Genomic DNA, 24,719 nt, shown 5'->3' on the forward strand with positions numbered 1-24,719 from the left:
TCTACAACTCAGCCAGAAGACACATTTCAGTTTAGCAGAGACACATGGGGGAAAATTCAGGGAGTTTATACAGAGACTTTGGGTCTAATAAAGATTAGACATACTCTACTTGAGTTTATGTAGCAAAATCCCAAATTGGAAATTAGAATACCAATGCAATGCATTCAACTTGATTATAGTTTTAGGCAGACCTGTCTGAACTGGCTGGACTCAGAAATCACATCCTAACATTTAACCTGAGTATGCCTTTTTTTTTTTAATTTTTAGCAGAGAATTGCAGTCTTTAGGATAGATACCATATTTACTACTATTTCTATGTATGCAAAAATAAATTTACTAGACATAAATCTGAGTGACTAATAATAATAATAATATAGTGAGTACAGTGGAAAGACTAGAATCAACTCTCCTTGATTATTTAATGAAGCTAAAATAACTCTAATTTTCATTCAAACTTATTTACCAGAAAGGGCTAAAATTTCAAAGCCTGGACACAACAGGGTGACTGGCATTGGTAAGGCACACCTAAGCATATGTTAGAAAGTCTGGAAAAGGAAATACAAATACAGCATTCTGTATTCCTACTGTCACTCTCAGGAACTTAAGATAGTGATAATGTTTTGTTTTAAAATATTTGCATTGCATGCAAATACCTGTGACTTCTACTGGAGTACCACTTGAGGGGAAAAGCAATCACATATTTTTATCTGCAATAAAATCTATCTTTTAATTACCTTATTTGTTCACACTTTTATAGAGTTTGCCATCTGCATGCTTTTCAATCCAAGGTACTTGTACAAACTTGTGTAGGTGGATAATAAGATTATGAAATTTATATCTCCTGCCATGAATCAGCTCTTAGGTAGGTTTTGTGTGTACATCTACTCTTTCCTAGAGCCTGTTCTCTGTATGCTATTACACTTCTATGTACTTGTTAGGCTGCATATGACTAATGAAAGTTCAACAAGCTGATAAGCAGAGCTTGGTAGGAACATGCCAAAGCAGGCCTTTTTTTTCCTCCTAACAAATTATTTTTCTATTAAAGAAGCAGTTAAGAATGGTAATAAAACCATAAAATCATAGAATGCTTTGGGTTAGAAGTGACCTCAGGGATCATCTTGTTCCAACCCCCTGCAACCCTTCACTATCCCAGGCTCCTCAACCCAACCTGGCCTTGAGCACCTCCAGGGACTGGGCAGCCACAGCTCCTCTGGGAATCTGCTCCAGTGGCTCATCCCCTTCACAGGGGAGGATCTCTTCCTAACATCTAATCTGAACACCCAACTGTCAGCTGGGAAGTGCTTTTGTCTGTGAGCTTGCTCTGCTGACACTGCAGGCAGCAGCAATCTAACCAGCCTGACTTGAGGGGGCCACTCCCTGCCAAACCACCCTCTCCTCCTCTTTGTTATTTTAGTCTGGAACTAGAGCAAACTCCAAGGAGTAACACAACTCTTACAACATGTGTTTCATCTGCCAGCAGTTTGGGTGCAGGGCAAGGTAAGTAAAAGCACAAGGTATTCAACCCTCCCACTTACCCAAAACCATATGTAATTTGCAAGAGAAACTTGGGGGTTGTTAAAATGATAAGAGACACATTTGAAACAACTTCAGTTCCAAGGTCAACAGAAGTTCAGATTGCTCAGCATTTAATTACAGGTACTCAGTATGTGTTGAGCTCAGGACCCTCAAGTGAAATTCCCATTTAGGGTCATTAAAATATTCTATTTTATTAACAGTCTACTCTTATCTTGCTTTTATGCATCCAGAAATGACTACCAGAAGTTTAATATTTACAGACAATTACCTAATGAATAATAAACATTTTGATTACGTACAAAAATGTGACCTTAAACCAAAAGTTGAGACCAAAACATGTGCTTTGAGGTGCAAACCAATTTGGGGGGAATATGCAAAGCCAGGAAGCAGATCTGAGTACTCCCTGTTGCTGCTGTTCATCAAAAGCAAACAGGACTACTGGAAAGTCCTATTATTTATTATCAGTTTGCCTTAAAAAGATAGATCTAATAACCTCACCAATATTATATGCAAGCAGATTTTTAGTCTTTTTTTTGGTCTCCTCCTACATCCTTTTTGCTACCTAGAACAAAGAGGAGTCAGAGTGATGACAGCAGGCTACAGAAATTCCTGGCTTCCAAGGACCTCTCCGTTTGTGCACCGAGGCTGAGTACATATAGGCTGAAGTACATTTTTACATGTTTCAGTATGAGATCTAGATCATCTGGAAAAAGACACATTTATCTTGCAAAAGCACAGCTTATTCTTTGCTAATTTTAAAGAAATTCTCTTCATTAAAAGAAACATGAATTAACTTGCGAGGCAGAGGTTATTCTGGTGTTCTCTTCTATGTGGTCTGATAGAATAAATCAGCTTCGTAAAAACTTCCATCTTCACATAACATGAGGCCCTGGATTACTATTTATAGAAAACTTGTGATCTGAATGAAAAGAAAGAACTGTTTTTTCCATTGGAAAAAAAATCAACAGTAGTTACTTTATTGTGAAAGGTTCAGAGTATGCAGTCACAGGCATTAGAACACTGTCACTTCTAAAGGAAGAATCAGCCTCTGACCCTATTTTGAAGTGCCAATACCACTTTAGTGCTTGCATTTTAAAATATTTATTTCCTTCATAGATATTTTATGTGGCGATCTCAGTCCCTCAGCAGCAAACATTCTTATTTTCACATTAGCAGAAGCCCAAGACTATCATGATGCTTTAATATAAAAGACTTTCCTTTGTGGAAATCAGATTGTCTTCTGTCTTAAATGCATAAAATCATGTCTTCATTTGTTAATGGACAGATGTAGAATCATAAATATGAAAAAGCAAATTCTTCAGCAAAAAGCTGAAGAAAAACATTTTTGTATTCTTGTCATGTCTCTGGGAGGGAAATATTCTTAGTTTTGAATTGTATTTATGCTGTGAGATAATTTACATCACATTCCAACTTAGCTCTATTTCCTCTATGAATATATAGTTCTGCAACTTCTTTTTTTGGAGGGGGCCATGTAGAATGGTGATTATCAGGAAGTCAAGAAATTGACTCAGTGAAGAATTATTTAGAATTCTTTTTTTCAATTTCCAAGTGAGTTTGACACTTTCAAGTGAGTTTCTGCCCCTCACAAACAATAATTACATTTCTGAATGCTGCCAGAGCTGAAGCCAACAATTCTTCATACAACTCTGGTAACCTTGCATCACTAAGTGCCAGCATGGTGGACCTGCTGGTTTTTTTTTTTCTCTAGAACCTCCTACACAATAAAAACTGATATTGTCTGACAAGAAAAATAATGACCAGGATAAACACTCCAGCCCCTGACACAAGCCGCCTTTCATAAGACAAGGTACCCTCAAGATATGTATATGCTTCTGTTCATTAATGGTCAGTATATTCCAATAGTATGTCCTTTTGATCATATTTTATGTCAACTAACAATTATATGAACTTTCCTATCATGTTCAAGTCCTTTCTTTTCCCCATCTCAATTTCTTTTTTCTTTCATTTATCTTTTCACTCCTAATCAGCAAAATTCTCCCAAAACATTTTTAAGATCATGAGTAAAAAAGGTATTTTAGGTCTCAATTTCCTTTTTAATGTTTACTTCCATTTTTATTCCTCTTATACACGCTCAATATCCATTTATTACCTTTGTGTCCAATTTCTATCAACTTCCTTTCTGATCACCTCTGCTTGGACCACCTTTTGTCCACAGAAATTACTTCCACAAAAGGTTGTAATAACTGCTTTGAAAATTTTTAGAGCCTTTACTTTTTCATGCACTTTTATTTTCTTTTATTGCCCTTAATCATGCTGGGCCCAAAATCCGAAAAATGTGTTGTGTCTGAGCATTTAAGTTTAATTTGCTATTCATTTGATATTCTCATCCACAGTTTGATATTGTCATCTAGCAGGTCCTTGTCCTTCCCTGTCCCATTCTTGGTCCACTCCTCTCCTCAAGTGACCAGTTCCTTCATGTGGAATGTACTAAACTTTTGTTTTACAACATAATGAACACTTAGCTGTATATTGATTTTATCCCACTGTCAAACAATTCTGCAAATTTCTTATCAACCTAAAAACTTCAAATGACTGATCCATCTTCTACAGTCCCTTATGTCCCTGTTTTTCCATGCTGGGTTAGGAAATTTAGAAAATTATTTCAAGACACACATTAACATTCAGAAACATAAAACGTGTCACATGTAATCTTCACTAGTAATTATTTGGGAGCGTACTTATGCAATTATGAGCTGATCTCACTATTTCTAAGAAAATGAAATCTGGTGAAATTTTGCAAAGGATACCTGTACTCTTGTTCGGAAGGCATAAGATGTTCACCACCTCTGTCTTTCCTGTCCTTGCTCTATACTGTGTTTGATTTTGATATCATGCAAGTCAATTAATTTGGTGAAGTAAAATATGTGACTTTTTACCAAACTGATAGAAACTTATTCTATAGACTCCTATCCTGTGCACAAAGGGGCTACACTCAGGTTAATATGCCTCCAGAGAAATGTCAGACCCAGGTCAAGGAAGATATAATACCATCTTTCTCAATTTTCCTCTATTGTATGAGATAAAGCACCAAACTAAGTTTACCTATTTTCATTTGGATTTCTGGAACCTGTGGGGATGGAAAAGGATTCCCAGGAATTGTTTCTTTGACTGATTTGCATGTTACATCAAACAAGCAGGTACTTTTTTCCCCCATGTTCAGCATAATGGAGAAGATGATCATATCTGAAACTTGTAAAATTTAGAATTCACTCATATACATAAATTTCACTTGATTATATATAAATCTGTTGAAACAAACCTCCCCCTAAAAGGCTAAAATAAATGTTATTTTATTAAGTAGCACATGGAAATAAGCCTAGTTATTTCAAAGACATAATATGGAGAGAGTAGCAGGGATAAAATGAAAAGAATATAAGTATAGAGAGATCCTTCTGGGACCCTTAAAGTTTTATGAGAATAGCCCTAACGAAAGATCTCTGAATGTGTAAATGTAAATTAATTGAAGAAATTGAATCTTTACCTGCATAAATTTGTTGAATGTAACAATTAAAATCTATTTAAATGTTAATGATCTAAAATCTAAAATGTGCCCCCCATTAAGAGCAATGAAACCCTTTACAGTTTAATCAATATTAATGAAAGAAAAATGTTAAGGTAACAAAACCTGGTGAATTAGAAGCTGTTGGGGACAGGATTTTCTTTTAAATTAAGATTTCAATAATCACACAGATTATAGCAACAGATAGATGCATACTGTCTAAAAGAAAATCTGTAATTAATGAATTTAAGAAGAGACAAACAATGGAAGGTCATTCATCAATTAGGCACTGCCACCTCACATACACTAACCCAAAACATGATATAAGAAATTGAATAAGTAACTCTTAAGGAGCTGAAGAAGAAAGATTGAGTGAAGCCATTTATCACTACATAAAATACACGTGTCATGTATGCATATCATCATCAGGAAAGTCACTGCACCCAAATTTGCTATGCAGGAATCCTCTAAAGGAACAAAACAAGTAAAAAGTGGAATAGCTGGATCTGTATATAGCATACATTTGCCTAATGTTATGCCATTAAGGGCCATCCAAAATATTTTATCTTTATATGCAGCAAAGTGATTAACCCAAAATTTAGTAACTGACTACGTATGGCAGAGCAAATAAAACAATAATGAATGTTAGCACATTTCCATGCTTTGAAGATGACTAACATTTTAAATATATAATTTTTTAAAATTACTGAAAGTCTTTAGTAACCAAAATTTAACAAGAGTTGCTATGTTAAAAAAAGATTGCTTTGTGAAAGAAATATACAGAACTGCTGCACAGAAGTTTTTGGGAGTCACCATAAAATTTTTGACTGCTGATGGTCTGGCACTAAAATTAAATTATACTCACTGTATGCAAACAAACCTCCTGAAAAAAATATTAATAGAAAGTTCTGTACCATTCTTCAGTGGCCTGTTTATAAGGAGGAATCTTGTTAGAACAGCTCCTGAATGCAACTTCTGCATTTCTTCTATATCCAAGGTATGCCAGACAGAATATAACCTCAGTTTAGAACAGATACTTCTGAAGTTTCTTTACATGTACACTGATATATCAACACCAGTATTCTGCCCAGCAAAGAGATCATAAATGTCTTCATTCTTTTACCTAAGGCAGGTAAATAAACTCTGATCTGACTTCAGTTCCACCTTGTATGCTTAATGACACAATTTTAGATCTGAATAGCAGATATTAGACTTGTACTGTGTTGTGAAAACAATTATTAATCCCGTGTCTGACATTTCACTTCACAAAAAAGACACTGGCTCTTTTAGCCAAATTAGAAGTAAAAAACACATTCAAAATAGGAAGAGAATTGAACTAATTTATATGAATATGGTTTGGATATTATTAGGTGGCAAAGCATGAAGAACTAAACAGTTTTGGTCCCTGCCTCAAAGCAGATACAATACAATTAAGAAAGACAAAAAAGAATGATGCATAGAGGGCTCTGTATGAAAAATTAATTTCATCAATGAACAAAAAGCCACAATCCAACTGAACCCCCAATTTATCTAGGGAATTAAGTTTTTACTCTTATAAAAGTAGCAAGCTATCAAAAGGAGAGAAGAAATTTTGGTTTGGGGGGGATTTTCAGTTTTGTGGAATTTTTGGTTTTGGTGGTTTGTTTTGGGTTTTTTTTGGGGGGGGAAGGGAGTAGGGTGGGCTGTTGTTATAATCTTTAGTATGTAGAGCCACAGCTCAGAAAATAATAGCAAGGCTGTTAAAAGTCCACATAAATTAAAAACTACTGCATAAATTCACTGAGAACAAGTATCTATGCAGGACCATTAAAGATATCACCTTGGCATCAGAAATTCTATTAGCCACAAATGACCAGGGCTAGGTCAATATTCAGAGAGAAAATCACTTATTCCTTTTTTCTTTTTCTCTTCTCTTGCTGTGTGCTATTGTCCCTCACTGTGTGGCACTGAGCTAGAAAGGTTTTTGGTCTGACCTGGCTTGGTGTTGCTCACCACAGGGGAAAGAGAGCAGCACAACAGATTATTACAGAAACTTCACAGCATTCTTCTTCCCCCACTCTCCTTATTGATAGACATATTCTATACATTATTGTCTTAAAGCCACAAATGGGGACATTATTAAAACAACAAACAAATATGCCCAGTAAAAATTATTAATCCTGACTGGCATGAGTGTGATATTCAGAAGAGAAGTACTTGGTATTCAGGCCATGCCTGCACCAGGATGCTCTGAAAGGAGGGACTGCTGGGAGCAGCTATGGACACTAATGAGCCACAGCTGAAGTGTAAAGATGCAGAATTGTTCCTGGGTAAATGTGGGCTGGGGAAGGAAGTTCATACAATGAAGAAGGCTCCTTTCTTGAAGGGGGAGGTGGAGTCTCTAACTTGCAATTTATATGGAGGGAACATTCCCAAAATTAGTGTCTGGCTTATGTAAATCTCTCTCTCCCAGCCCATGGCTTTCCCTCCTCTCTACCACAAGACAGAGTTATCTGTAACAATCATTTATCTACAACTCAGCTGTAGAATTGCTGAAACCTTCTTTATATCATACATGCACATGCTTAGATTAATAAACTATTCAATTTACTTGCCAGTACTAATCAAAGCTCTGTAATGATAAAAAAGGACAGAGACTAGAAAATAAGAGCTTAAAGAACCTAAAAATTTTTCCTAAGTTTTGTAACCGTTTGTAAGAAAGAATTTTAAATTCAGAATAAAGGACAAATGCTCTTCTTTTAATTATCAACATTTATCTCTGGGACAAGAACATCAGGTATATAATATAGAAGATTCTTTTAATATAGAGGACAGATGGCAACTTCACTCCTGGGACTTCCTTAGACTGCCCCAGAAAAAAACCCAACAAAACAACCAACAACCCAAAACAAAACCAACACCAAAACCCCCATAATTTTAAAAGGCTTTGAATATTCCCAAAGGAATGATAGTCTGGATATGGGAAAGCGGAACTGTCTTGTTTGCAAAGCAAATGATAAAATATTTGAGGACTATACAGAAACTCCTAGGGATGTCAATTTACAAAATTCACTTTAAATAATATTCACTTTAAATAATACTTCCTTGTCATCTAAGAATAAAAATTTAGAATTCACTCACACACTTTCAAATTCCACTTGGTTAATTATACATAAATATTTTGAAACAAACCTTTTGGAAAACAGAATTACGTTAGTAGAATTTAAGGTAGTATAACATAAATGCAGCCTGGAAGCTAGGAATGATCAGAAAAGGTGTTGCTTGCTTTGTAACACAAACTAACAAAACCAAAGCAGACTGCACAATTCTTTAAAAAAACACTTCTGCCTATTTAAAATCATACATGCATCCATATATTCATGTGACTTTTCATAGGCATGTTTCATACTTCATTTACAGGGTGTTAATTTTGTAAGCTGTGAATCCACATTTTCTCCTTGAGTGTTAATACTCTTTATGTCCTGCTGGGTAAACAGCCAGAACCAAACTGGTATTCTGAACTGTTCCTGACAAGATTTAGCCTTTCTACACTTGCTTTTCAGCACAGTAAAACCATTTACTTTTGTAAATTTTAAATTTCTCATTAAACAAGGAAAAAAAAAAAAAAACAAAAACCAAACAACAAAAAAAAATTCAAACCAAAACAAAAACAGTCTGAATAAAAGAAGAAATATCACATTAGCTTAAGGAAACTGGAAGCTGTCCTTTTTGCAATGAAGTTGATTAAATAGCCTGCAATTGCAGTGTAATGTGATTATTACTGAGGGTTTACACTTCCCTAAAAAATCCTGGAATCTACTTGACTAAATCAGGCTCATCTCCATTTCTGGTGCTTTGGGCCACAAATGATCATTTCTGCCTCTCCCGTTTTTCTTTACATTTCCTTAAAAACCACAAAGCACTAAGTTTCTTTTTTTTTTTTTCTTAACCTTTTATATGTAAAGACTGAAATAATGCAAATATTTTTCCTCCTTGATTTTAGACCAAAGTTTCAAAACAGCAGTATTTTATATTGCAAGAAGTATCCTTTAAATAATTAAAGGATTTGACTCCTTCCCTAAGTTAAAAAATATATAGAACAAGCACAGCCATCAATACTGGATTTGCCCCTCTCTGAATTAATCCAATTATTCAAATGTCAGTTATAACTGTCAGAGAGCAGTTCCTTGGGCTGGACCAAACTGTTAAAAATTAAAACTGTTTTACCTCGTTTAGTCTCTCTGCCTTTTTAATGTAAAATCCATGGTCTTGACAAAAAGTTGTGGGATTTGACACCCAATGCAACACAACCCTATTTCTGTCATACATGCATAATTCACTTTGGAAATTTGCACTTGCTTTAAAATATTACTAAAATATACATGTAACATATGCTAATTCAGCCGCACTGGCTTGCAAGCTCCAGCCACTAGGTTATATGTAAACTTTGCCAAGTGCATACACTGTACATAAAGGGATTATAAATGAAAGAAAAGATCACTGTCCCTAGCTCTCAGTTTCCAGCCTTGGCCAAACTGACAGCCCCAAATCCCAGCAACATCTAACATGCCCTTCCTGTGGAGAAGACAGCCTGTTCTCAGAGTCTTAATTACATCCCAGCTGACTGCCCAGCGTTGCCAAAATCAGGCAACAAACGATGCACCTTCACTTGCAATATGGTCTGCTAAACAGACTCCCAGTCACACAGAAAGAAACTTTCACAACAAGGAGAAATAAAGGGACAAGCGAGAGAGTGAGGGAGAGGGCAAGCAGCAACCCAGAGGCAGCAGCAGCCTCCTCCCAGACTCCTGGGGGAGCGGCGAGCAGCAGCACGTAACAAACACGGCCATCCCTGGCTCCCAACACCCTGGCAGCCCAAGGTGCCTCTTGCCAAGGACTGCTGTTCTCCAAGATGGGCCACTGTTCCTCAGACTGGCTAGATTAATGATTGCTAAGGAAGGCTAACCAACCCCTCACTGCTCAGGCCATTATAATTACAGAAGAACAGCATGCCGCATTCTGCAATCGCAAATGGTATCATATGTTTTCCTGGCCGCCGTGCACGAGGAGCTCTCTTCACGCAGATGAAGTGAGAGAGGACGTGGATTTAAAGCAGAAGTATTTGAAAATTAACAGAATTGTGTGCATTTGTGGATACCCACCAAACAAAGTTGTACCGAGATCTGGTTTAGTTTGCAGAGCTATAAAGATCAAAGTCTCCGTGAGGGGAAAATGCTCACCTGTCCTCCCTGAGTCTCATGGTTACACAGAAAATACAGTATTGAAAAAGTCCTATTCCCTTAATGAAATGAATTTGACCTTACAGAAGTGCTAATAAAGCAGTTTTACTAAGACCACAAGACTGTTTTAGAATCTGTAAAAAAAGAAACTTCACTCTTACTAAATGTGCTTAGGAAATGTAGATTATTTCCTACTAATACAATGAATATTAACATCAAAATTACATTAATTAGATTCCAAAAGACAGACTTCATACTATTTTCACAAAATTTTACTATATGCAAATACATAATTACATTCTAGAAATAGGATAGTTGCACTATGATTTTTAGTTAATATATAGCTCACAGTAGTAAAAAATATTTTTGGGTTACTCCAAGTACCAAGGAATCTATTCCACTGATAAAGCTTCTATCTATAGATATACTATCTTTTAAATTCGTATCCTTCCCAAATATGGATTTGATGAACCAGCCCAATATAACATTTATATAAAAAGTTATCTAGTCCATCAGTTTAATACTTCTTCAGTTTAATTCTCCATGTTTGAACTTGCATCTGATGGACCATCTTTTTCTGCTATTTTTGTGAATTGTGTTTTTAAACTTATAAACCTGATTATGGTAACCTTTTTAAAGGAAAATGGAGTGAAAGAAACCCAAGAGGTCATCTTATACTGAGGCAGATGACCACTTACAGGACTGCAAAAAAATTAGGTACAGTACAGTACAATAAATATCTACAAAATCTTTTTACTTGACAGTTCTACACACACAAGGACAAGTATCCTTTAGTGGCCACACAAAGGACTATACCCTGCAGGCTTTATAGCAATGTAGGAAATTCTTAGTGCTCCTGAACTCTGCATTAAGCAGAGCTTTCTTTTACAGAGCCTGTGACACAGAGTTTAAGAAATATCAGAGGATGAGGCTTTTTGCTTGCTTTAGTTGGTTAGTTTGGTTTTAAATACAGGCCTCTAGGAACTGAGAGGAAAACCTGCTCTGTACATATTTTTAAACTCATAAAATATATTTCAACTACCTCAAGAGTACTAGCAATACAACAAACAACTATTAAAGTGAAGACCAACTGGTTAAAAAAAACCAAACCAACACACACACCCCACACCTCCCCAAAATAGTGAATAAACTACTATGTGCAAACTACCCTCCCAAAAGAGCATCTGGCACTGAAGAATGACTTTGTTAGCTCACATTTAAATCTTGACAATATTGAACACATGTATCTTTTTTTAAAAAAAACCCATGGTGTCACAGACTTAATTTTAACTCCAGACCCACTGCTCTTTACACAACAGAGTAAAATAATTCAACACACACAATCTTATTAAATCTGCAGAATGCCAAAATACCAGCTGGTTTTTTTTTCCCCAGACTTCCCATAGCATTGAACACAAGCTGGTGAATGAGTCAGCCTCAGAATAAGGTGCTGTGGAAGCTTGGAACTGAATATTCTCCATCGATCAACAGCTCCCACTGTTCACTGCAGCCCGCCAGGCTCAGGGGGAGCAGAGCACAAGCAGGGCTCCAAGTGGATGCAATGGCTGCTTTCCTGCAAACTTCCATCCTGACAGCTGTGGAAGGCATTTTTATTGGATAGCTGCACAGGCAAGAACAGCTTGGGACTGCAATCCGCAATACATTGATACAGGTTTGGTAAATGTGTTAGACCTGTGGAACGTGAGGGTAAAACATGCACATCAACCAAAGAAGTAATTTTCACAGAATTTATCTTGTAGGTTACAATATATTATAATGGTATGAGTCAAATAGGAAACAGGAGGCAAAGGAAGGATGACTTAGAAACATTATCACAACACAGTAATAAAATTAAGGAAATAAATGTAGATTTATAACTGGCAAGTAAGTGTTTGCACTACTTCATACTCCAATGCTTGTTCTTGTATTTAGAGAGAACTGCTTACTATAGACATTGATACTATATAGAAGTTTTCAGATACATATTTTATCTAGATTTGTAAATAAAGATGCATGTATTTTAATCCATCTCAGCCTGATGTTCAGTATTTTGGTGCTGTAAAAGCTGATTTGTTGAACATCCTATTTCTGTGAATAGCCCTAAAGGCCTGGCTACAATGTGTGCTTAAAACAGAGCAAATTCAACTCAAAATATGATGGATTTTGCATCAACTAAACAACACAAAACAAAATAATTTCTTTATTTGAAAAAGAAACAGTACCATTGGCTGAAGATGCCACTAAACTTACTGTACTGTCCTTTTGCAGCCACACATCTCTCACCTGAAAACACTGCTTAGGTGGGCACAATGGGGACACCAAAGCTGCACTGGGGATGCAAATTCCCAGACATTAAAAGATGTGAGAAATTAAGAAATTATTATGACCAGGTGAAAGACTGTGAGACTTTCCTGGAGATGCCTGTCTCTTCTGCAGACTGTGCAGATAAGCACACAGCTTTTTGCTGAGTCACTCTCAAGTTCAGCATTAGTCTCTACTGCAAAAATATAACAGAAAAGATGAGCTGTATCCAAGCTTTTTCTGGCATGAACAGAATTGACATTGGAAATCCAAGCCTATATGATCAAATCCTGTTCCAAAAAGAAAACAGACTGTGTTTTTATTGGCTGCTGTTAGTTGTAAAGGCCAGAGGGGCAGATAACACCTAGCAATCAGCAGAAGTCATGACAAATTTATGAAGCCATGGCTTCAGCCCTGCCTGTGGCCTGTATGAAGTACACACCCTCCTAGATCTCTGCCCAATTTGGGAATGAGAGAAGTCTGAACTGACTGCAGTTCACACATACTTCTGCAGAAAGAACTGGACACCAATGTTGGGTTTTTTCCTTCCAGCAGTAAAAAAGAATAGGAAGGAAGTAGTACAGAAAGGCTGCTGAAGTAAAGCATTCCAATAAGAAACAGAAAGAAGAATTTTTATGGTGTGAGGCTAATTAGCAATTGACTCAATTTCCAGAGAAATGGTAGATTCCCATTTCCCACTATCCTCAAACCAATGGACACCATTCTGAAAAATGCATTTAAACCCAAAGATAAACCACTGGCTCAATACAGGGAAAGCCAAGGGAAACACAACTCCTTAAAATACAGAGGAGCTCAAACCAGATGGTCTAAATGTCCCTTCTGAACTTAAAATCTGTGACAGAAAAAGAACATTGAACAAATAGAGAAGATGGAAAATAAGCCACAAATCTTCCTTTAAAATGCTTGTTCCTTCAAATAGAACTGAATTCTATCCTGTAATCTGAGCTCTTCTAATTCTACCAATGGCATGCAATATTTTTGATGTGCTATTTGAAAACGTATTAAATTTTGAATCAAAGTATTTGCTTAAATTAAGTGTAGATACAATCACAAAGGCAAAATTTATCTTCATTGCTAAATTTAAAATGGCATTCCTTTCAGATGAAGGAAATACATCCTCTTACTACAGTTTTCTATTACTGCAAACCTTGAATTCAGCTCTGAACATCCACTGAATTGTGCTTTTGAAGAATGCACAAGATGAATGTCATATTCACTCAGCATCCATAAATCAGCTTGAATAATTTAATACCTGTTGAAATTTTCTTCCAATTTATTACATGAAATAATAACATGAGAAGTAATTACAATAAAGAAAAAGTTCAGGTGCAACAGCATTAGCTCAACATCTAGGATCAAGTGTCAGTGGAGATTAACAAATTTCATTCATTTTATCTCCAGCACTGGAGACACGCAGCTCCTAGCTTTAATAGTCAGGAATGTCTGTTAGTTAAATGACTTTGTAAAGGCAGTCAAGTGAGGGCAGACAGCGACAGTTTAATTAGGGAGCTTGCTATAACTCTATCTGGGAGCTGTAGGCACTGGACTAGAACAAGTGTAAAACAGTTCTCAATACTGACTAGCAACCCCTGCCCCCCCAGCCAACAAAAACCCTCCAACACAAAAAAACCCCAAGAAGATACTTTTCATGGCAGGTTCTCTCATTTATTCTGGCGTCAGGTTGGCTACAGGTGAACAGGAGCAACGTAACCGCTGCAGCAGAAGAAAGGTGAGGTTAAGAGAGCAATCATTTATCTTGTATTGATTTCTGGACACTATGTCCTAGATATATTCCAAGATAGAATGACAGCTTTCTGTTTTGTGTCGGTAAGAGAAGAAAATGACTAGCACCAGTACCCATTGTTTTCCTATCATATTTCCTTTTAGAAACATGCCACACTTAGATTTTTATTCAGACAAGGAAATCCAAACAAGTTTATCACAGAAAAGGAGGGCTAGGGGATGGTTAATCAGCCATTTGTCTTTGCTGCTGGATAGTTGGGAGTCACAGGGTCAAAACTGAGCACAATTGGACCATTTGGTTTTATCTCAGGTAACCCTACATCTCTGGTAATTGAACCCATTTCACTCGGTCAGAGTTCCTGTCACTCATATTCAATGTCTGTCATTACTGAGAAATGCTTCATGACATATTACACTGACAGAACCACCACTGCAAGGCTGCAAAGAATCCCCAGGCACCAGAAGTAGAAGACAATGGAAGCTTCTTTCAGACCAGTGATGTTTAACATTTTATGTGCTGACATTGTGACTGTAACCACAATATAACGAAAGCCTAGCAAATGGAAGATCAAAAAAAATCCATAGTTTATCTGCTTCAGGGACTAGCAGGCAACATCAGAAATAAAATGAACTGGCAGCTCCAAGGTTACTTGCACATAACACTAAAATCCTTTGAAAAAGCTCTATGTATAAACACACACTTAATTCTAGACCTCAATAAGACACTGATTTTGTTTCGGATAGGCTTTACAACTACTACACCTCCCTTAACTATGAGCATCCAAATCCTTTTCTTTCTGCTACTGCTTTTTTACTTATAAGCTGCAAACTGTAACAGGAGCACAACTTGCACACTTTCTGTTTCACTGAAGACGATGGAACAGAGCCAAGCTTTTCTAACCTCTGAAACACTCCTGTACATAGAAATTCTAAATGCAAAAATGCCAGTTACCCTCTCACTTCTCAACTTTACAATCCTTACAAGTGATCCCCTAATTTATTTTTTCTGTAGATAAACTCCTACACTTTGCTAGGTCATTGCTGCAGCATTTGACAGGCACACCACTCACCTCTGCCACACTTGAATTCATCACATACAGTCAAGCCAGCTTCTTTGGACCAAACAAATTATTTACAGGATCTTTCTCAGGCTTAAAATCCTACAATTGTATTAACTGAACATCAACATTCTGTTAGCATATGGATTAGAATTCAGGGGATGGAAAGTTGAGAGACTTGAATTGGGTGATAGGGGAAAGAAAAAAAAAGCAACAAAAGACATTGAAAATTTCATTGTCATCTTGATGGGTTTAGTTCAATTTTACCTTCTTGTAAGAATGCTGAAGAAGGGTATTAACAAATCATTTAATCTCTTCATCTCTTCAAGTAACTGATGTGAAAATTGATTTAACCATATTTAAAATCACATTTTTAAGAACCTCCTTTAAACTAAAAGTTACTAGATTACAAAGACCCTTTGCTAAGTACCCAGCCCACATGTTAAGACTGTATTAGCTACAACTGATTATTTTTAGTAGTTTATTATACTGCTTAATGATGTCCTGACCAACCAGCAGAGAGGAATAATTTCTTTCCATCCTGAGTGCCCTGAACGAAAAATAAACAGGATTAAATTCTGCTCCCAAATTTGGTAGAAGCCTAGAATTTCAGCTGAGATTATTATATTAAACACTTATTGCTTCAAGGCTGAAGCAAAAACCAAAGGAACATCAATAATGTGAACAGTTAGATTCCATCCTATGATTATAATGAATTTCACACAGAATAATGGAAAAATATCCCTAAACTAGATCTTTCATATTTTATTAAATCAATTTTGATTAATTTATAGGATTAAACTGAATTTTTGCACTGCTCTGATGCAGTATGTGAGTGAATATTTTAAATAAAGGGTTGCTTGGAATTCTGAGATCAATAAAGAACTTTAGCATTATTCACTATCAGCTACAGAAATTGGAATGGAAAAGATAAAGTCATCTTGAACTATGAAACTGCAGAATGAAGAACTGAGAAGATACTGCCTGAAGTTCATAAAAGTTCTAATATCAAGTGCATTACTTCTAAAGCAACCATTATTTTCACTTTAAGAATAAACTGTATTTCATTGTGAAGTACAAAAAAATCTTAAATAGATTTAGAAACTACAATTCACAGCAGTAAAAGCAGTTAAGATGTCCAATAAGAAATATATGACAAACAGTAGCACAATAATTCAGCCATTAATAAATCTGGCACAATAACCATTATCTTGTCATAAAGTAAGATAATATATCACCAATCTCTCCATGCTGGACTTTATACTGTATTTATATGCTAAAAGCCTTCTTAGAAGCAGATGCTTCAATTCAAAGCTCCAAAACCCCACTGATATGTACTGGTGCTATTCAGCCATTTCTCAATACTTCTGTACATAAAGCAGGGAGCAGGTTTGGGAGCACTGTGGCCAAAGAATCAAAATGAATGATATTCAGGTTATAGCTTAGCAGGGAAAAAAAGTGTTGCAACAATTTTTCTAATGCTGAAATACCATTTCACCAAATGTTCCTGTCAAGGCATGGTTTAATTACCTTGGCACCCACGCCACTTATAATCACCTGTCATTAGCAACAAGGCTTGCATCTGTTTACACGTCTGTCAGAAATGCCAGCCCAGCTCATGTCTAAGGAAAACACAACTTTTGCTGGTGCTTGACCCCAGATGTGGAAAGCTCACCATTAACTTAGATCCAGGGCAAAACATTTCACAAATTTCAGCTCTGAAGAGTACTACAATGTTTTTGCCATAATGCCTTCCCAGCATGGATTTTGTAAATGTGAGGCTTCTCTCTTCTTCATTGTCACATATATTTTGGCAATTCATGTAGGAATTTCAAAATGTACAATAAGGTAGAATACATAGTTTAACCTATACTAAAAAAAACTTTCTGGAGGTACAGAGAAATTTCACTGCTGCTCTGATTCTTAAGTTTATTATTCAGAAGGACAGGGAGAGACAAGACCAATTCTGAATGATATTCTGGTAAACTCTCCTCACTAGAAGGACTCCTTGTGTATCAGTTCCACACACATACCTGGAAGTCAGGTGTGCATGCACACACATGCTGGGTGGTAGGTCAGTGACATACTAAATTGAGGGGCAGAGTCTGCTTTGATAGCTTTTATAATTCTAGGACTAAAACTCCTGAGGCAAAATAAATGCAGTTTCCATTTGTGTCCTGTGCAACTGGAACCCTCACTCAAAGCTATTCTTTGGCAAATACCCTGAAAACAAGTAAATCACAAAAGCAATTTTATGGCTCAGTCCTGCAAATACTCTGTGCTGCAGTACTTGCTCTTTAAAAGCCCAGCAAGTCAGCTGTGAATCCAGGAGTGCTCTGAAGGATCAAAACCCTTAATAGGTGTCAGCACTCCAGGGCAATGCCCCACACCGAAGGGATGCACACCTGCCCTTTTCCTCATATAAGCACATGTATGGCACCCCGGGTGTCACTGCATTCTCACTCCTGCTTCAAGGACTGCAGACAGCTTTTTGTATACACTATTTCTAGCAAGTTAAAGAACCTTAAATCAAGTCCTTCAGCTGCTAAAGAGAGAAATTTTAGAGTAAAATATTTTCACATCTTTATAATACTGAAAATAAAAGCTTGCAGATACTACAGAAACATGCAGCTATGGTGAATACTACAATTTAAATATACTTTCTATCCTTGTAAGACACATGAAACAAAGCCAAGAACTCTTTGGCTTTACATTCTAGTGAAATCCAAACTGTTCTGAACAGTTATAAATGGTTACTGTTTGTCTTGGCTCCTACCTATATCAGATTCAGACTGAAGAATCTTAGTGAATTATAAAGGATAAAGTGGATATTTCTAAATTACAAGACTGCAATTCCAGTGGCTCAGTGTATCAGTTTTCTGTTTCATCTAAGTTTGCTGTGGAGAAAATTGTGGTATCTGACAACAAAGGATCGAAAACATTTACTTTCATGAGCCAAAAGCTTGATTATTTTGAAGATTAAACCCCCCCCACCCTCTGCAACCAACCAGATGAAGATCAGTTACATTTTGTTAATGACTCAAAGGGACATAGGCTACCAGTAGAATAGTTAGAACAGAATTTAAAGAGCACACAATCAGAAAGGAATATGATTAAATTAAACCAATGCTGAGTTTTAATCCTGGAGTCACGTCTGTGTTTTTCATGTAACTTTTTGATTTGTACCATTAGAAGTTCAGGGAAAGTGAGAACCGGCATTGCATCTTCTGTTTGATGGGGACATAACACTTAGAGCTAACAGTCTATCACCACTGAAATACAGCACCCTTTGTTTCCTTTAGGGTTTTTATGTGATATTAATAACTTCTTGGCGAGATAGCCAGGCCAGGTTAGTGACATGTTACATCCAGAGCAGAAGGAGAATGCAGCATCTGTGAGTGCAGCACAGACCAGTAATGCCAGCTTGTGTTTCACCCAGAGTCAATCACCAGGGTTGGATTAACCAGGAGCAAAGACAACCAGCACACATCAGAACGAAAATGCCTTCCTCTAGATTTGTACCAAACTCATAACTGAATAAGCAACACCATAGTCACAACTTCAACTGAAACACAAAGCTCAGAAGTACTATTAACACTGATTTCCTATAGTCACTACAGTTTGTGAGTGGTAAGAATAATAAAATTTGTGTGTTTGACAACCAGATACCAGTTAGAAGTGTTTGAGAGATAGGGTAACCAATGCAGAGGATCCCTGCTACACAGAAACCCACACAAGTCAATCATGATTGCTTCCCCTGCTCAGCAATAGCTGATTTCATAGAATATCTGAGAATCAGAGTGCTTAGTACAGAACAGGATAGACAAGGATCATTTCAATGCCTAAACTGCACTATGCATTCTGTAGAATATGGACCATAAAGTATTCTTCCAAATGCTTCCTCAATCAGCACATGGTCAAAAACCACGTCATTATTAATTTATTATAAATTACTCCTTATATTATACCCCCTCATAATACATGATACACGATGAATATGACCAGACAAGATTTAAAAATCCAAAAATGGAAAAGAATGAGGACCAATGATGCATAGATGGCAAGGCAAGGAGGAAGCAGAGACTAAAAATGTCTAGGGAAAAAACCCAAGAACTTCCCTTTAGGGTCTTTGCTGAAAGCATTGAAATCCGTAAGAAAAATATGAAGAAGTTAAGCTGGTGGGTTTTTGGACTGAATGCCAAAGGGGTTTTGAGTAGCATTTCAAATATGATTTCTATTGTAACTGGTTAGACAGAGAAGCTCACTGACTACTAATCCTCAAAGACCATGGAAGTTATTTCATTTCTAGAATGTCTCTGTCTGAACATGGCTCAGTTCCACATACATAAACCTAGAGTTTCCTCCTTCCACTCCATTATTCAACAGCAATTACAGTTGGGATGTTATGAAAGAACCATCCAATGTTCCAAGCCCTAATTTAAGGTGGTGCAGAGCAACCTGGAGTTTATGGGTACTTCCTCCCATGAGATGTATTCAACCACAGGAAAAAAAAAATCCCTAACCTGTATTACTTGTAAAAGCTCATTATGATTAAGCTCTTCACTGTCCTATAATTAAAATAATTATTACAAATAACTGTCCCCTAAAAGTAAGCTCGTGGATACAGATTTCAATTGTGAACCATCTGGTTGTAGTTTTCCACCTTCCAGCATGGGTGGTGATAGCAGTCATACACTCTAAAATGAAGTTTAAAATAATGTTATCAATACACGCAGCACTGGAGTAATGAACCCCAGAAGTCTCACCTTCCTAAGATATTTCTGCATTGGAAAAGACAGATGACTCCTGGAAGGTAAGCTAGCATTTCTGCAGCAAACATTACCCCAGTCTAGCACAGGACATAAAACTTGCCATTTGCACCATTAGGTTTGCCAGGACAAATGAGGGGCTGGGGGTGATGTATGGCACAGGAAGGCAACCACAGCTGTTTGCTTCTGCTGAGGAGGACGTAGGTGCTCTGCACCTGAGTCTGCAAATATTTATTAAGCCCTTAACTGTGAGGTTGTGATGATCAGAACAGCCACTGCTGAAAACCATTATCTATGGATAATTAACTATGTCAGGACACTGAGGTCCTAACATGAGGTCCTCATAATTCCCCACTAAGGGAAAGACAGTACAACATTATTATAATATATTAGTAATATTTAACAACAGGATCATACTATTTGTGTTTTAATAATGAAGGCTGAACACCATAGCCAGATTTAAATTAATATTAGTTTCTCATAGTGCCGTTTAAGCCAAGCTTAGCAAATACTCAGTTTGCGTTACTGCAATACAAAATAACATCTAATTAGAAAATTACTTTACTTATAAATAAAGCATTTATGTCTTTGCAGGTTTAAATATTATCAATGCATTTTTTCTATCATTTTCAAGAAGTCTAAACTTGTTGGGAGAACAAATGAAAAAAAAAAAATCCTCTTTTTAACTTGACCAAAATAATTCAGTTGAACTTTGGAAGCCCTTGTATTTTTTTCAACCAATTTTTAGAAACAGCTAGGAAAAAAAATTTCATCACGCAATAAAAAGGCTTTTTGACACATGAAGACAAAAGCTTCAGGCCGTTTATTAAGACTACTTCCTACTGTGTTGGGCTTTGTTTTATCTCATAATTAAAATCACACCTGAGCTGGGCCATCTGTGAGAGTGTATTAAGTTTCTTACAAAACATGAAAATCCTTTCATTTTTTCCATACAAACGCCAATAAATCTTGTAGGGTTATTTTTTGTGTGTGACATGGAAAAATAATATGCTTAAATGAAGGCCAGGCTTTGAACAAAAAAATGAGCAGGCAAACAAAATTATTTTTCTGTATTCATCTTCAACTGCCCCTCATAATAATCGATACATTTTTTAAAACTGTTTGCTTGAATTTTTTTTTAATATTTGACAGCATGCTGTTTTCTTACATGCTGTTTCTTTTGTAGAATAAAAATAAGAATTAGCAAAAATTGGAGGAAGACTTTTCCATATCAGTTAGCAATTAAGAGTGTGCAGAAAAATCAGTCAACACTTTTTAAGATCACCATCTATGCTAGCATGCTAACGCATACACTAATAGATTCCAGTGAGAAAAAAGAGAAGTTACATATTTCATAAACATAGGTACATCATAAAATTTAAGGGGTTTGGTTTTCTTTTGCTGGATTTTTTTTTTGTTTTGGCCAGATTTTTGTTTGCATTAAAATACTCTGAGATACCAAGAGGATTTCCTTGTACAGACAATGTACGCAGCAAGAAATTCCAAGTATAGACCAAATCCATCAATAGAATGTCTTCAACAAAGTACTCCTGTCTGCAGTCACACTGAATGACAAGAGGCCCTGAATTCATGCTAAAAGTCAGAGAAACAGAGTAGCTTGCTTTCAACATGTGAAAACTCACATACATAATTTTATTTATATTGTTTCAAGCTGTTTTCCTTCAAAAACTATAAATGAAATTATCTTGTTTCATACTTCTGCTGAGTCAGGAAAGAAATGCATATCAACATCTTGTTTCTTAATCATGTAACTTTGATTACACAATTAAATTTGCACAGTATTATGATAGTCAAGCAATCCTACTCAGTTTTCTGTTTCTCAGCCAAGACAAATGGTAGAATGGCTGTCTTAGAGAAAAAACAGGTCAGAAGGCCCTAAAATGGTAGTGAAGAACAGTGATTCTCCATCTCAGAGTAAAAAAAGAGCCAGGTGTAGGAACATTTTGAAATAAAATATTATAAAATGTATTTCACACCAAAACGTCTTATATTTGAGTACAGCAAGAGAGAGAAGCAGTATTGATGGCTTGTTTTCATGGGCAAACTGAACAAGCAAACAGCATTCAGCACTCCAATGGTTTCACTAGATTTAAACTGCACAAAGGCTTTCCCCCTTGCTACTTGAGCATAAAATTAACTATTAACAAGCAGAAAATTATAACCCCCATTCTTTTATTTATTACAATAATATTAAAATCACCATTTCTTTATACATTTTGAAGCATCAAGCTTCAACACTGATCTGGACAACCTATCACAGATTTTAATCCCTTTTATATTCATGTATATTTGAGCTACAGTTATTTTTATTCTTAAAAATTATTTTGCCTGATAATGCACTTAACTGGCAAATATTTGAGTTTGCAGTCTTTTAAATTACTTATTTTACATCAAACAAAAGTCTAAATTCTGTGCCATAAATAAGAATAAAGTAAAAAAACAATCCCTCAAATCCTTGTTTTCCAAGTGTTTTTGGCAATCTAATGATTAATACTGAGGCTATTTAGAAAATTCAGTTTTTCTTGGGTTGAGAATAGAACATATTGAGTCACGTCAAGCAAGAGACAGCAATATTTTTTAAATGTGTCTGCCTGTGAAACTAAGTGGTTTGGATCCAACTCTTAAGTTGTTCTCTCTCCAATTATGTTACAGGTAATTCAATCAATTTTTGTACAAAACAATTTTTCTATACTTCAGAGTTTTCTTGACAAGTGCAGATTTTTCCTATCAAAGATGACCAAGAGCTAAGAAATAAAGACACTTTTTTCTGGAAAAAAAAAAAAAGGTTTTCAGGTTCTCTCCTTCAATTGCATAAAAATTGTCTTATCTTTAAAAGATAATTACTTTGGCAATGACTATTTTATGTATCAAATTAAAGCTACAAGGATTTCTCAAATCAGATGTGCCTCTTTCCGCAACAGTATTGCAATCAAAGTCTGAGATTCCAGCACCAGAAAATGTGAAGGATATTTATCAGGATCTATGCTCTAATTCCGTTCTCAATCCCACTAACTCAAATCAAGAGTAACTCTCTCAAACTCAGCAGAATTGCAATGGTGCAAAATAAAGCTGGGAAGAGATGATGATGCCAATAATCCAGATACTTTCACATAATTTTAAACAAAATAAACATTACAGTTTTGGATACTGTATAGCAGTCAAATTATCTCCTAAGAAACCAGCGAGGACATCTGAATTGTCAGGCCCCTCTCCTGTCCCCAGCCTTCTGGGCAAGCACAAACTCATGAGAATTACACTACAGCAGCTGCAGGTACCCCTGGCTGTGATCCTAACTGGGAGTGCCCCACAACACAGGGTTTGCTTTGGGAATGTTTATATGGATAATCTCTGTTTACAGCCTGACATCCTACAGTGCAGGAGATAATAACACACATGACCAGGTGGAGCAACCCCACATTAAATGGGATATTCCAGCAAACCTAGACTTTCCTCCCTTCTCCTTTGTAGGAGATAAGGAAAGGATGACACCAAAAAGGAACTTGGAGAACAACACCTCTGGGTCTGCTCTTGAGGCAATCCTGTTTGTACACTTTGCCCAAGGCTCTGCCTAATGCAGAACTTCCCTCTAAATAAACTAAACAAATAGAAATACAGGGTTCTGGTCAATTGAAATGTAGTGGTTTCTTCAGGGAATAAACCAAAATGTGTGCTGTTGACTCTGGGAAAAGGATGGAACTCTAAAAGGTATCACAAGGCACATTTACTGTAAATTCCAAGGGAAAAGAAGTAAAGAACATACATTAGAAATGTAGTGATTTTTAGGCTCTAATGAGCCTTTTTCCCCCTTTTAAACATATACCAAGTCTAATTTACAATGTCAGCACTATTTTGAAAATGTTTTCTTCCCTGCATAATGAATAATCAAAAATAATTAAAACTGAATGAAGACTGTCAAAACAAACAAACAATATAAATTTAGATTAATTATCCCACTGTTTTTCATTATTGTGTTCATTTTCTCCTCAATTGAATTCATAACATTTACTCATTCACAATGGGTCTGTACATTCACATCTGCACAGTGGTTGCCTATGGAAAAGTATCAGCTTTCAGTATTCCTTCTCATGTGCCCTCCCAGCTGTAAATGAGGTTAGGAAACAACACCATAAACACAGAAGGCCTTTCGGAAGGTAAAAGAGTGGAAGAATAAAAAGCCTCTCAGGAAATTTGATTTGCACTTTGGTTTTATTCTTAAAGGAACACCCAAAGCTTAACAGCATTTAAAACTATTGAAATACAAAATATTAAAGGAAGAGACAGCAGAATAAGGCATTGTATTCCATGGTAGTTTGTGTTATTGCTACAAAGAGCAGAATAAGGCATTATAGCAATAATAAAAGTGTATTACTAGAATATAAATAGCACTGAATGCCAGTCTCATTGTTCTGAGCAATGGGCTGTTTTATTTTTATTATTCCCCCCCACTTTCATTTCTTTTTAAGAAATGAGTGTTTGCAATTCCTTCAGCAAAAAATCCAGGATACACACA

General features: G+C 36.2%; 1 protein-coding gene across 13 annotated transcripts in view; it reads right to left on the bottom strand.

Moving 5' to 3' along the window:
* Positions 1 to 24,719, bottom strand: part of FTO (FTO alpha-ketoglutarate dependent dioxygenase) — a 223,090-nt gene that overhangs the window by 89,031 nt on the left and 109,340 nt on the right. Inside the window, exon 9 of one of the 13 annotated variants that reach the window (XM_064387223.1) lies at positions 11,892 to 11,988. The exons of the other annotated variants lie outside the window; for them this stretch is intronic. Within the exon in view, the coding sequence (XP_064243293.1) occupies positions 11,907 to 11,988 (82 nt within the window). The 3' untranslated portion in view covers positions 11,892 to 11,906. Of the gene's footprint in view, positions 1 to 11,891; positions 11,989 to 24,719 lie in introns of those variants that run through there. 13 annotated transcript variants of the gene reach the window in all.

Source organism: Passer domesticus, chromosome 12 (assembly GCF_036417665.1).
Source record: "Passer domesticus isolate bPasDom1 chromosome 12, bPasDom1.hap1, whole genome shotgun sequence".
NCBI classification, from domain to species: Eukaryota; Metazoa; Chordata; class Aves; order Passeriformes; family Passeridae; genus Passer; species Passer domesticus.